The sequence below is a fragment of the Zalophus californianus genome, chromosome 11 (assembly GCF_009762305.2).
Source record: "Zalophus californianus isolate mZalCal1 chromosome 11, mZalCal1.pri.v2, whole genome shotgun sequence".
Classification (NCBI taxonomy): domain Eukaryota; kingdom Metazoa; phylum Chordata; class Mammalia; order Carnivora; family Otariidae; genus Zalophus; species Zalophus californianus.
Window position 1 is genome coordinate 72,387,444 of NC_045605.1, and position 14,502 is coordinate 72,401,945.

General features: G+C 57.4%; 2 protein-coding genes across 8 annotated transcripts in view; one reads left to right on the top strand and one right to left on the bottom strand.

Moving 5' to 3' along the window:
• KCNC1 (potassium voltage-gated channel subfamily C member 1) overlaps positions 1-8,368 on the top strand; it is a 43,391-nt gene extending 35,023 nt beyond the window's left edge. The window contains exons 3-4 of the mRNA XM_027578808.2: positions 5,600-5,788; positions 7,820-8,368. Of these exons, the coding sequence (XP_027434609.1) occupies positions 5,600-5,788; positions 7,820-7,884 (254 nt within the window). The 3' untranslated portion in view covers positions 7,885-8,368. The remainder of the gene's footprint in view (positions 1-5,599; positions 5,789-7,819) is intronic.
• A 5,629-nt stretch (positions 8,369-13,997) lies between these two features.
• SERGEF (secretion regulating guanine nucleotide exchange factor) overlaps positions 13,998-14,502 on the bottom strand; it is a 217,111-nt gene continuing 216,606 nt past the window's right edge. For 3 of the 7 annotated variants that reach the window (XM_027578814.1, XM_027578811.1, XM_027578815.1), the window contains one exon: positions 13,998-14,364. In XM_027578814.1, coding sequence (XP_027434615.1) covers positions 14,036-14,364 — 329 coding nt within the window. In that variant the 3' untranslated portion in view covers positions 13,998-14,035. The remainder of the gene's footprint in view (positions 14,365-14,502) is intronic. The other 4 variants (XM_027578813.1, XM_027578812.1, XM_027578810.1 and 1 more) reach the window with 2 other exon arrangements.

Below are 14,502 nucleotides of genomic sequence, written 5' to 3' on the forward strand. Positions count from 1 at the left end.
GTAGGGCTGGGCCCCTTGGCCAAGGCATGGCTCCTGCTGGGTAGGGGAGGCACACGCTAGTGGAAAGCTCCCGCCCCACCTCTCTGCTTTGGATTAGGTGGACGTTTGACCTCAGGAGCCACCATCATGGCAAGGAAAGTTCCTGGGGCTCTGGGGAGGGTCTGGGCTGGCCTAGCCCCCACCTTCACTCCAGGCCCCAGCAGGAAGAGCTCAAAGCTGGGTGACATCACCATGGCGCAACTTGGCCCTTCTGTTACATCCTCTCCAACAGTGGATCTATCAGGATCAGTGCCCCGAGCTTGGGTGCCCAGGCCGGCCTACCAAGGATCCCCAGTTCACTCCAGTCAGGCGCAGATTCCTCTGTACTCCTAGAAAATGCCAGTATTCTCCATGTGCTGAGGGCACACACATGCACACATGCGCAAGTGTGCACGCAGGCACACACACATGCACATACACACACGCGTGCCTATGCACGCGTATGCCAAGTACAGACGTGTGTGTTCTGACGTGCACACCAGCTAGTCCCAGAGACACAGCCCTCTTCCCATGCTGCAGCAGACCTGCGAAGCCCTTTCAACTCCTGGTGGACTCCCTGGGCCCCCCAGCCTTGGCAGCCCTGCTCCCAGGAGCCTCCTGTCCCCTGGCCCCAGATCGCAGGGACCCAGAGAGCTCTGAGCTCGGGCAGTCTCTGGCTGGGGTGGGATTTGGGGGCCTCCCAAGCTTGCCCTCAGGAGCCCAGATGCCCAGACCTTCCTGCCTTTCTCTCCCCAGCCCCACACTCTGCCCTCCCTCCCTTCCCAAATACTTGCCCTGGAGGTGCTGTCCTGCCGTTCAGACCTGTCCACCTTGGCTCCCAGACCCCCTGAGCCTCCTCTGTCACCAGAACACTCCTCCTTCCAAAAGCTGGTGTGTGAGACCCAGATGATCTAGCACCAAGGGGTGTGGTCCTTAAGGGACCTCCATCTCTGCATTATGGAGTCCCTTCCCATTTGCTTCCTTCTCTGCTTGCAGCCACATACCTAGATGGGTATGGGGGTGTCTGTGAGTGAGTTGGGGGGAGGCCAGAGGTGAGGAAGGCAAATGTGGGTGGAGATCTGACCCTACGAGAATTGAGAGACGTAAGACACAGCCCCCAAGGCCTTTCCAGCCTCGCTCCACCCCCAAGGACAGTCAGGTGGCCTCAACAAAATCTGGGTTTTCCAGTTCCACTTTTAGAATCTGGTTGAAGGCTAGATGTAGCCTGCTGGGCTCTGGGGTATCCCCTACCCCACACCCCCCAGGGCCAGACCCCCAGGACTCAAGCAAGGCCTCTCAGTCGTGTCAGAAACCCTGTCCCTCACCTCCACCTCTGGTCTGTCCTGGAGCCTCAGGTCTGTGTGTCTGTGAGGGATGATCTGGTCTCCTCCTCTGTACCATGGCTGTCATGGCCTCCATGTTTGGGGCATTTGTCCTGTGGGGGTTGTAGAGCCTCCCAGGGGGATGCCGGGAGGGCACCCCACATAGTCAGGGGCTGCCTGGGGCTGATGGCCCAGGAGAAGCTGCTTGTCTCCCAGAAAGGGTCTCCCTCCCCCATCTAGAGTCGGGGCCCTAGACCACCTGCTCTGGACAGCTAGGACTGCTCCCTCCATCCCGCCGTGTCCATCCGCGTGTGTGTCTTGTCCATCTCTGCTCCTGTGGTATGGGTTGGTCCTCTGTGGGGCTGCTCCTGTGGTATGGGTTGGTCCTCTGTGGGGCTGCTCCTGTGGTATGGGTTGGTCCTCTGTGGGGCTGCTCCTGTGGTATGGGTTGGTCCTCTGTGGGGCTGCGTCTGGGGCTGTGGGGTCCCACCACAGGTGAGCAGGACGCTGGCATGGGGGAGGGTTGGGGGCCAGGCCCACTTTTTGCCCACTGGCACGGAGGGCAGCCGTGAAGTCCCAGGGAAAGTGCTACCTGGGCTCCTCAGGAGCCACCGCTGCAGCCTCTGGGTCATCTCTGAAGGGAGAGTCTCCCCTGAGCAGCTGAGTGTGCAGCGCCCCCCGCCCTGGCCTTCCGCCTTCCCCGGCCGGGCCGCAGTGGCTGCTGGGAGGAGCGGTAGTCCGCGGGGCAGGGAGGGTGACAGGAGTGGGCAGAGGTGACAGACAGGGTGTGGGCAGGGGCCCTCCACATGGGCTGACTGAGTTGTTGTTCGGGATAGAGGGCCAGGGTGGGCAGCGGGGGGTCCGGAGTGGGGTCCTCGAGGCCCCCGGGCGGGCCGAGCGGGGAGTAGTAGGGAAGCGAACCCGCTCTGAGGGCCAGGCATGGGTGCTCTTTTCTGTGTTGTTCACATTTTCTCTCTCTCTCTCTTTCCACTAATCATGTCTCTCTCTCTCTCCTCGTTTTGTTGCATGACTTGTGCCAGTTCTTGTGATTATACTCTGCTCATGTCTCTCACAGACTGTCCCCACTTAGCCTGGGACTTTTTCCCTGAGCCCCCCGCTGGGCAGACCCCTCGGGGCTAAACCCAAGGAAATGCCCAGCAAACCACCCCCCGCCCCAGTCCGGCGTGTGCCCCCCCACCCCCGCCTGGCGCCCGCTGCTGGTGTGAACAGTAAGTACGTCGGCGCTGCCCAGAGAGCAGGGCAGAAAAGCCAGCCGCGCTGGCCAAGGGCCCAGACACCGGGTTCTCCTTGCTCCAAAGTTTAAAAAAAAATGACCCTCTTGCAGATGCTCATCTATCTCAGCCCATTTCAAAGCCTGGAAACCATCTCCGTGAGACGCTGCCCATGCTGTCATTTCATCATTGCAGGCCGGCGGGGCGAGTGGGGGCCGAGGGGCCAGCAGGGCTCACAGCCTTCTGGGGGAACGGGTGGGAACCAAGGCTCCCGGGGGGAGGACAGGGTGGGGGCAGGAGGGCAGGGAGGCTTGGGTGCACTGGCACCTCTGGCCTCCTTCACGGGTTCCCCAGGTTTACAGAGTTGGCCCCTCCTTGGTTTCTCTCTCTTCCAGCCACCCCTCTGGAGTTGGGGAGGGAGAATGCTCCCAGTTTCCGAGAGTACCCCAAACCGCAGATAAGCCACCTGCCTAGGGAGGCTGGCTCCTTCACAGAACAAGACCTGAACACACCCACCCAGTCATAGCTTCCCCTCAAAGGTCACCGTGGTTGAGAGGAGCAGCATGCCCCAGGGGTGTCCTGGAGGCTTTGTCCAGCTCACACCCACCTTGGGATGCCTGAGGGCTGCCCCTGCCCCCAGCCCCTGTAGGGAAAACCAGCCCAACTTGGGACCTTTTAAAGGCCCAGGGAGCTCCATTCTCCAGGGGCAGGGCACTAAGGGGCAGAGCCAGTGGGCAGGGGCTCAGCACTCAGAGCCAAAGGAAGGCTGTCAGGCTCTACCACCCACCTTTGACCCACCCCCAGAACTACCGGCTGTAGATACCTCCACTGACAGACAGACTATGGCCAACAGGGAGACAGCAAACCCTGGCTCCCCTCCCAGATCGAGAGGCTGCTGGGTACGACTCGCTGTTTTCCCCTTGAGGACAATTTGTGCAGGGTACTGGGAGCCCCAACTCCGCATCCTCATCCACTCTCACCTCCCCGATACTCCTTCCCTTCTCTCTCCCCGCTGCCTTCTTCCCTCAGCCCCTCCCCTGGGAGGGAAGACAGGGGCCAGCCAGAATGGGAGGCAGGCCGGGCCTTGTCTGTGCGCACACGTGTGTGCCCACAGACACGCCCCAAGTGCTAGGCAGCTCCCAGACCCCAGAGAGGCCCCAGGCACGTGGTGTCAGAGTTACCTTGGTAACTGGCCTTTCTGGTTCAGAATAAATCGGGGAGCGAAGCCCCTGGGATTTGTCAAGAAACGCACTGTACGTGAAATGCTTTGCCATCTTGTACGACAGACTTTTTTTTTAAGTTCCAAAATTATGATGGGATTTTTTTTTTTTTGGATTTGCTTTACGAATAAACCTGATTGGTCCATTTCTCTTTTGACTGACTGCCTCTTTGTAGTGACATGATGTGTACACGGGCCGTGATCCCACCCACAGGCACGCTGAGTGTGTGCACGTGGAGAAGGATCACTCGTGCGTGTAGTTACATGATGTGAACAGGGTCATGGAGGAGGGTCCCCTCTTTAGTCTTTCGGAGAGCCCCCCCCTCGTGTTCACACCCATGTTGGTGTCGCTTTCCCCTGAGGCTCTCCCCCCAGATGAAGTCTCTGAGGAAGCCCCCAGGGGCCCACCGTGGGGACTGAGTTGCTCCACCCTGGTCTGGAAGATTCTGCCTTGAGGGCAGAGAGCAGGGGGCAGGCTCAGTCCCCAAAAGTGTTGGGCGGGAGCTGAGGTCAGACAGAGCTACCTCTGCCAGCTCCAGAAGCTTGCGCACCTCTGCTCCTGGACTTGGGAAAGGGAGAGCTCCTTGCTCTGGCCGCACTTTGCCCCCCACCAGATGTGTCCTCATACCTCTTCCCAGGTTCCTTCTCAGGCTGTCGCAGACGCCAAGACTCTTTACCTGCCCAAGTCCATCCGCCACTGTTGTCTTTACACGTCCATTTGCTCTGCTTTGCCGGGACGCTGCTGTGAGGAGGCAGAGGAATGGGAGGCCCTCCCGAATCATGGCCTGCTGTCACTGCCTCATGCATACATCCCTGTTGTGCCTTTGCAAGCTGACCAGGCCCGCTGCGGGCAGAACGGGATGGCCGACACCGGCGTGATTGGTGTGGGGGATCGGAGCTGACTGAGTGACCAGCTTGAGTCTGCGTGGGGGATGGAGCAGATTGAATGGTTGAGTTGGGTCTGTGTGGGGACAGAGGAGACTGTGTGACCAGGCCTGGTCTGTGTGGGGGGCGGGGCATACGGAGTGACCAGGGTGAGTCTGTGTGGGGACAGAGGAGACTGCGTGACCAGGCCTGGTCTGTGTGGGGGGCGGGGCATACGGAGTGACCAGGGTGAGTCTGTGTGGGGACAGAGGAGACTACGTGACCAGGCCTGGTCTGTGTGGGGGGCGGGGCATACGGAGTGACCAGGTTGAATCCAAATGGGTGGGAGGCAGGATGAGCGATGAGCTAGGGTATGTGTGGAGGACAGTGTGAAGTGTGTGATGAGGTGGGATCCCTCAGTGGGGGGTAGAGTTGATAGATGGGGTCTAGATAGTGCTAGGGAAGCCTTGAGGAACTAGCTAGATGTGGATGGCCTGCAGCCAGGCTCTGGTCAGCAAGAGAGAGAGGTCTGAAAAGGCCACCTCTCTGGACTGGAGTTTTTCTGCGTGTCTGTCTGTCTTCTCCCTGAGCTCTGTGTCTGGCCCCCTACCCATGACCGCATCCACACCATCCTGTCTCATCGGCCCTGCCTTGGGCCCTGGGCCCGGCCCCCAGCACTGCGCTTGCTGGACCCATCACCAACTCATCTTTTTGCAAACTTTGAGCAAACCCAGGAGCCCCCCCCCCCTTCCCTGCACTGTGGGCAGCCCACAGGCTGCCCGAATGAGCTGGGGACCCGTAGCCTCGTGCCTCCCTCCACGGCCCACTCGCTTTTCTGTCCTCAGGGACAGGCTGCCCTTTGCCAATGCCCCACCTCTGGCCTGTCCCCCTCCCCCACTAAACAGTTTTCAGTGTCTCAATAGCTTCTGCTTATATGTTTGAAGATTCCAAACTGAATGGGGAGGTGGCGAAGGCCGCGCTGGCGAACGAAGACTGCCCCCACATAGACCAGGCCCTCACTCCTGATGAGGGCCTGCCCTTTACTCGCTCGGGCACCCGCGAGAGATACGGACCCTGCTTCCTCTTATCAACCGGGGAGTACGCGTGCCCACCTGGTGGAGGAATGAGAAAGGGTATGTAGGGGAGGCGGGGGCACTCTGCATCAGCTGGGCCGCCTCGCGCTCCTGCAGGTGGGCGGGTGGGGTGGCGGGGGAGGGGTGCTGAGGGGCAGGCAGGCACGCTGAGGGGGGCACAGAGCAGAAGGAGCCCCCCACCGGGGTGGTCTCTGGAGGTCTGAGTCCCTTTCTCCCAAGTGGGATGTCAGGCTGGCAGAGAGAACTTGAGGTCCCAGCAGCTGGGTTTGGAACTGAGCTGAGGGGTAGGAAGGGGTGTTCGGGGACAGGCTGGATGACTACGGGTCTGTGACCCTCATGCAGGGGGTCACCTGGGGATGTGAGGGGAGCCTTGACCCCTCCAGGCTGCTCCGGCAGATGGCGGGTGAGACCAAGAAGGCAAAGTGATCTCCCCTGTCCCTTGGTTGCAGAGAGCAACAGGGTGGGCCTGGCCTGGCCAGGACCCTGTGGGCTTAGCCACCCAAGATCCATGAGCTGGAAGAGCACCCTTTAAAGAGAATCTGTAGGCCAGTGGGAGGGGAGGCATGGAGAGAGGTGGCATCAGGGCTTGGGGGTGAGGCCAGTGTCATTGCAGAGGTAAGATGTGTGCGAGTCAGAATAGTGCTAGTGGCAGAGAACTCGTGGAGAGAAGGTTAAGCAGGACTCTGTGCAGCACCTTGCATCCCTGGTCACGGCCCCGGGTGTGGTTAGCGCCCCCTTGTGGTTGGTGAAGGCTGAGCTCCACGGTGGCCTCTGTTCAAGGTCTCCTTGTATCAGACGCTTACCTGAGGCTGACCCCCTGGGGCGAAGACTTCTCCTAGAGCTTGAGCATGGGCTGGAGAGAAGCTTGAGGCGGGGGCCCAGAGCACCCTAGCTCCAGGCTTCGGGCATTGGCCTGGAAGGTAGAGGAAGCCATCCTTGGCCAATCGGACTGGCTGGGCAACTCATGCATGTCTGGGAGTGCCTCACATGCTCACATGGGATGCATGCTGACCGGAGCAAGTAGGTTGGGCCGGAGCCATAGTTGGTTTTTTTAGAGCAATAGTTGGTGTAGCCTGTGGCCATTCACAACTGCTCCAGTATTTGAAGCGGTTCAACAATACACAAGGAGAAAACACAGAATTTAAAATAAAGGGCCAACCCAAACCCAGGAGAGGAGAGGCATCTACGCTGAGATGGGGAAGTCCTTCTGGTCACTGGTGCTTAGTGTGCCCACCTGATCCAAGCTGGCCCCCGCTTCCTTGCCCTGCCTGGAGGTCCCTCGGACCCCAGTGTGGCATACACTGCTGCTCGCATGGTGCTGCATGGTGGAGGGCTGCGGGCCTGAGGCGGGCCCATCCTTGGCACCTTCCATGGATAGGCCCGTTGCTCCCCTTCGCAACTGGCTTTCTCCTGGGTGGAGGCTCTAGGGTCCGAGGAGCAGGGGTGGCCCAGGGGAAAGAAAGGGGAAAGCAGGGAGGCTCTGTGGCTGTGCTCTGCCCGGTAAGTTCTTAAGGGCTGCCTGTCTCTTTCACCTTGAATGCTGGATCAATCTGGGTGACCTGAAAGAGCAGACAGGAGAGTCTCTTCACTGTGCTTCCAGAAGCCCAGGGAGAGTGGGACAGAAGAAGCCCCATCTCCCTGTAGTGGCCGAGGGAGCCCAGCGGCAGCCACCGTCCACAGGTGGGACCCGCTGCCCAGTCCCACAGAGACGGGGGTGCCAGAGTCTTTGGGAGGCACCAGGGGTGAAGTGCCCCCGCCCCCATCCACCCGGCCCTGTTCTCATGGAGTCATGACAGTGCTGAGGACTTGCTTTTCTCAGGAGAATTGCAGTGCCTCAGCCACATGCAGAGTAGGAAAGTTAGGGACTCAACCCGGTCCCCAGGAGGGAGAAAGAGAGGCGCGCTGGGCCGGCTCACTGCATGGGAACACCAGGCCAGCTGGAGAAGACTCTGCCTGCCTCTGCATGCGGCTGTTCTGTCTTTCCTCCTCCTTCCTTAAAAACTAAGTACCAAGCGGGATGGGAAAGCCAAGAAGAGAAGCTCAAGTGTTAATTGTATTCTTTACATACAGATCTTTGCAAAGAAAGCCCTGTCATTGCTAAGTATATGCCGACAGAGGCTGTGAGAGTGACTTGACCAGGCGGCTTGGCCGAGGACACTGGTGGCTATTAAGCATCTGGGTGGACCAGCAGCCCCTCCTCACCCTCGGACAGAGTAAATTCACGCCATGCAGGTTTGCCGGACGAGTCCGAGTGGCCCAGGTCTTGTACTAGGACGGACGTAGCTTTTTCTACGGCCAAATGGTAACTGACCGTAGAGGATTTCTTTTCCTTCTTTTCTTTCTTTCTCTCTCTCTCTCTCTCTTTTTTTTTTTACATTTTATTTTATTCGGGGAGGGAGGAGGAGGGGTTCCTTAGCATGACTTGCATGAAGTTAAACAGAAAACCCAGCAAACCAAACCCACCAACCTCCTGCAACTGTAACGATCACCCTAAACAAAAACAACAAGAAAAAAAAAAAAGCAAAAGTCCTCTATTTTCTTTCAAAGCTCTTTACTTTTATACACGTTGCTGGAGCCAGACTGTAACGGCGTTTGGTAGAAACCTGTACGTTTCTGGGAGCGGGGGGTGGGGGTGGGGATGGGGATGGGGAATGGATGGCTTCCCTTTTTGTACGCGAGCTTGAGAGTCAAGGTTCCAAAAAGGGCAGTCGGTCAGTCATTGGTCATATTGACCTCACCTTCATAGCGCATCTCTCACACGGAAACTGAGAACTTTGCTCCAAATAGAATTGTGGAAACGCGCACTGCTGCTTTCTTCCCTCTGTCTGGCATGCTTGTGACCCAGCGGATGTCTCCCCAAGACCCCTGACAGCGGCTAGTCTAGGTTGATTCTATCATCTTCTTGGTGTGTAGATCCAGTGTGACCAGCTCTCATAACAAGTTGTTCATAGTAAATAACCCACACCGTACGGATCTTCCGAGTGTTACTTCGTACGGAACTTCCGATTGTTACTTTAGAGCACCAAAAGATCAGGACCACGGGAGGGGCGGCCCTCCTCCACCTTTATTAAGGCACAACCTGGCATTGTATGCAATTTAGTACTTCAGAGTAAAAAACTGCATGCCCAATGTTATGCAAAGCGATTCTAGCATGAAATAAATTTTGTATCATGGTTTCTGTATAGTCTAAAGCAGATTTGTTTTCCTGAAGCAATCGGAGGTTTGCAGAGACCCACTTCTGCATCTTGAATAAATATAGTATTTTCCCAACAGAAACAGAGGACAGTAGCTTGGCTTTGATCTGATTCTAAAATTAGTGGTGGGGTGGGGGGTGGGGAAGGATGATATTTTTGAAAAACACATGCTTGAGTTGAAAAAAAAATGCAACATCTCGAGCTTTCACTGCAGCTCGCAACATTTCCTGGAAAGAGAGCAATGCTGCTTTAGCTCAACACCCTCCCGTCCTTGGGCCCTGGCCCTCAATAATAAAAAGCTGACTTTTGAGATGAAGCACGGATTCTCGGATTTTTATTGCCCTGGGCAGTGTTACGATTCGGTTCTGCCTGTGATCAGGCCTGCTGGGCTGGGCTGAGCTGGGGTAAGCCTGAACCCTGGCACCTCTGGTCTCGAGGACTTAGCCAAGGTGCTGGCTGTCCTCCTGCTGGGAAAAAACAGGCTCTTCCAGTTTGGTCCGGGGAGGGAGACAGTTCTCAGAAGGGATGGGGCATACCAAGACTTGACCCTAAAAGGAGCACAGCCTCTAGGGGGTTCACTGACACGGAAACTTCTCTGCGAGTCCTGCCATATTGATGACTCCTTGAATCTGGCCATGTCAGAGCTCCCAGTCCCCGTGCAGACCTTCATCATGCCCCTTGTAGGGCCGTTCATGAATCTGATGGTGGCAGAGGCAGGGGGCTGACTGACAGGTCTGGGTGCCCTGCCCAGCTGCACCCTGCTGCGTCCAGTTTGCCAGACCACGTTACTGCACACATCACACTCAGCCGGGAGGCATCTTGAGGGGGAGGAGCCCTCTCTTGAGGATCTTGATTTGCACGGGTTGTTCACTTGGTTTCTCATGGGGGATAGAGTAGGGACTGGGTTCCAATTCTTTTCTTATTCATTGGAGAATCCAGGAATGTTCAGGTGGAAAGTCCCTAACGGTCATGGCCGTCAGCCTCTGAGCATTTTATAGATGAGGAAGTGAGGTCCGCAGAAGAGAATGGTCTTCCCAGGGCCACAAACAAGTGGGTGTCACTCTCCCTGGATTTCAGCTCCCTTGATGCCCCCAGCATGGCCTGAGTCAGCCGTCAGATGGGTGGGGGGGAGGCTGAAGGTGGGTGTGAATTCTCATCCAGCAGTGCCTTGTCCCCTTGGAGCCTTTGCCTGTGTGGCCCAGGAACCAAGGGCGGGGGGTTGGTGGGGCAATGGGTACAGTAAGGCCCAAGGGGCCATGCAGCCAAAGAACTGCCAGGTCACACTATGTGTGTCACAGCCGTTCACAAGTATCGGGATGTGAAAGCCAAGCAGCCTCAGCTGCCGCAGGGAACATCGTGTTCACTCTACTGGGACCCAGCCTGGAGGAAGCACCTCTGGTGGCCTCAAGTGGACTAAACACAAAGCCATCTGCAATGTGGGTTTTCCAGGACATAGTAGCTAATGGGGAAAAGAGATGAACATACACCGAGCGTCTGCACATGGGGGGCATCTGGGAAACATGGTCTAATGACAGGCCACAGTAATTCCACCAGCCCGTTTTAGAGCCTAGAGGACAGATGCAGAGAGGCTAAGTAACTGGCCCAACGGCACCCAGCCAATGAAAGATGAAGGAAGATTTTAACCTCGGCGGGCTGACTCCAGGGCTCAGGTGAAGCCGTCTCAGCTAAGCTAACTGGGGCCCTCCTGGGACTGGAACCCGGAATTGATAGGAACACTAGCGTGTCTGGTCCTAAATCCCAGGGCCCTCAGGACCCGGCCTCCTGCCGTCCTTCATGAAGCACCGTGGGTATGAGGGAAGCGGCCACTTTACATGCTGCTCAGAGCCTTCCATACACACGTCTGGCCACCTCACTCTCCTGCTTGAACAACTGCCCTCCCTCTCTCTGTCCGTCCCACCATGTCCCACCTAATGTGCTAACTCCTAAGTCCCATCTATTACTAAGTCTCTTTCCTCGGAAGAAGCAGGTGCCTGGGGGTGGGGGTGGGGTGGGGGGAGGGCAGGGGCAGGGAAAGAGCGCTTTCCTCTGAGCCCAGGGCCCAGATTCACCTTTGCAAGCACAGCCTCATCTAGTTTGGATCTGACGGCCTACTGGAACCAAGAGGGTGGGGGTATCAAGGGAAGGGGGGCTGCCTGTGGCCCAGAAGGGAGAGTATGTGGCAGACAGGTGAGGGTATGAACAGCCCACTCACACCTGGAATGTGGTGACCATACACAGTCTCCGCAGACGCCAGGCCCAAGACCTGTGAGCACACGGTGGGGCTCATGCCCCTCTTCTGTTCCCTTCCTCCTTCTCATGCGGGAGGAATACAAAGGCCAATCTACTTGGCCTATCAGAAAAAAAGGAATTTTTAAAAATGGGTGGGTATTTACTCGCACTGGCCCCCATGGCACATTAGCTAACCTGGCGGAGGATACTGACCTTCACTATCACCTAGTTCTGACTGCACGGTACAGTCCTCACCCACGTGTAAGAGACAAGCAGACGACAGGCGGGTGGGAGGGGGTGTGACCCCCTCATTCAGCCTCCCCACCTCATGGTGGCCCTAAGAGTGTACTCATCAGTTCATTCGTTAACACTTCCTGGGCGCTTCCTCCGTGGATCAGGGCCCATCCTTGGTGAAGGGGTTCCAGAATCCACCAAGACCAGGTCCCTTGCTCTCGAAGAGCCCAGGGTCTATTTGGATTGAGGGGCGTGGACATCTCCAAGTCTGAGAATGACCACAGGAATCAAAGGGTCCGGAAAACATCTGGGCAACCCTGTTGACAACCCCCTGGAGTTTCTGGGCACTCATCAGGCCCAGTGGATGGGCTTGCAGAAAGCCCGGCGGCTGCCGTAGGGAAGGCATCGTGGAGGAACCCGAGGTGACGGAGCCGTCTGCGGTGCCGTCTAGAGCCGGGAGCCATTCACTGCACCGCGTGCAGATGGCCTGGGCCCGCAGGCCTGCAAGAAGGCTCTGAATCAGCTTCTGAGCCAGAGTCTGAGGTTCAGGGCTGACACAGCCTGCTCGTTTCAGGCTGGGAAGGAGCCCTGGGATTGCGTCTTTCTTGGGAGAGGCACCGGGGCTCAGCAGAAGACTTGGACCCGGGGCTTCTTCCAGCCGGTGCTGAAGGAGGCAAGGGAGCCCCGTGTTGCGGGAGACAGTGTGCTGGCTCCCCGTGAGCAGTAAGCCCGTCTGGGAAGTATGGGCCTGGATACTGTGCTGCGTGGGGCTGCTTTCCGGCCTATGTGTCTGATGCTGATCATTTCGCCTGTAGGACTGTGGCGGGGGGGGGGGGGGGGGGGGGGGGGGCGGCAGTAACTGCGGGCTTGCTCCAGTATGGGTCAGTATGGGTCATCCCTGGGCCATCCATTGCTCCATCTTGGCAAGATAGGAATCTTGGCAAGAGCAGCTCCGAGTGCACAGAGATGTCCTTCTCATTGCAGAAGTGCTTAGAGGCCGTTCAAGCCTCTACTGGTTCTGGGAGGCGGGCACCCAAGGGCTTTGCTGGCCAGCGCAGTGCTGTGTCTAGGATACAATATCGGGAGCAGGACTCCATGCATTGGTGTTCAAGGGCAGCCAAGGGCTATGGGTGGTCTCTAGGTTCAGGCCTGGGGAGCTCAGGATTGCCTCATCCCCACTCCACTGAGCCGACCCACTCCTGGTCCCAGGGGTGCCCCTCATCTGCCCCCCTGGTCTGGCTCAAGGCTCTGGATGGGTCAACTCCCAATCAGGACCCTGGGCCAGGAGTGATGTATGCGGCCCCTTCCCCTTTATAGGCCTCTGTTTTCCCAAATGAATAACGAAAATGTTGGATAAGACCAGTGGTTTCAAAACTTTCTCAAGGACCCCTTGTCAAGTGAAATCTTGTGTGAAGTCCAGTACATAATATAGATGAAAATAAAGCTGCTGTGAATAAGGTGGAGGGTGGGGACCCGGACCTCTGTTCACATGGCTTTCCTTCACCCATGGCCCACCAGGTGGACACTGAATTCTCAGGAGACTTCTAGGGCTCTAACAAATGCACTTTGAAGGCCACTAGGCTAGGAGGTCATCTCTCTGGTCCTCTGACGTCCTGGGGTTTTGTAACTTCCTAAAGCCTAGCCCTCACAGAGCCAATCCTCTCCTGAGTCACAGAGGGAAGGTGGTGTGGAAAGGTGGTGTGCCACAGACTGGGCTAGCTAGCTGGTGACACCGCCACACAGTCCCCCCAGAAAAGCCATTTTCTAAGGCAGAGAGGCACTATGTCCCCCCAGGGCACAGCTGCCACCTGGGGAAGCCTGGGGCCTATGGTCTGGCCTGGTCCCCATTTTACCTGAACGCCTTCCTCCTGCAGAGGCAAGGAGGGCTGAGGGGCAGATGTCAGGGGCTAGGGTCAGCCTCCCCTTCCCATGCTGTGGCCCATCCCTCATCTGAAACTATACAGCCTGGCTATAAATTATACAGACCAGATCCAGGCTCCTGCCTGGCTTGGATGAAGACACCGATCTTCTGAGAGTTCACTGGTTCTAGATTCCCTTGTCTGTCCCAGGCGTCTCCTCTGTTAGGTCTTCCCAGAATTCCTGTCTCTTCTTCCACTCACTCATCGCCACTTCCTTCCAGCCCCCCGTCCAGAGCCTTCTCCCTTCTCCCTTCTCCCGGCACCTAGTCACCAAGACAAGAACTCCTTCCCGTCCGAGTACCCACCTACCTGACCAGGGTACCTCCATCTCCTCAAACCATCCGGGCGCTGAGAGTCAAAGGCTGCTGGACCATACCAACCACAGGGGATGGGGCTGGGTTTTCTGTCCCCACCAGGTGAAGACAGGCTGGAGCCTGTTTTCCATGTCCTTTGGTGATTCTAGCTTAAATGTCGCTTAGAGACCAGATTCCCCAGCCATGCAACCAACTTGGGTTCTTGTTATTGCCCTCATGAGGGTCCTTGTTCCCATCTGCCTGTGTCCTTGGACCCCAGACACTGGCCAGGCGGCCTCCCATCATCCTGGCCTGTGGTCAGCCCAACCATAGTGCCTCCAGGGCCCTTCTCAGGCCAACCCTACAACCTGACCAAGTAATCTTCTGGGAACACGTTGGGTGGGAAAAGTCGCTTTATTAAAGGGCCTCTGTCCCAAGCCCCCCATTTCTGGACCTGCCAGACTGGGTCTGGGTAGAAGTGTCTGGTTGCCTTTCCTTCCGGCTTCTCTCTTTGTCCATGGCTTCCTGATCTTCAGCGTCCTCAGGGGCATCCAGGGAAGAGCCAGTGACCAACTCAGGGAGGGCCGGCAACTGGCAGAGGGCCAGGGAGTGGCCAGCCCCACAGCCCACAAGGAGTCCCAGTGACGACCGCAGAGCCTGCACGGGCTTCGGGGCCCGGATGTCGGCTTCGGAGCCATCCCCGCACATGCCATGCTCGTTCCAGCCCCAAGAGTAACACGTCCCTCCTGTGAAAGAGAGAGAAGACTGCTCTAGAAGAGGTTTTGAGAACAGGGCTGAAACAGGGAGCACAATAAAGCCCAGTTTACACACGAAGAAACCAAAGTTCAACCACACGTGGTGGCATGCTCGCTACCCCTGCTCAC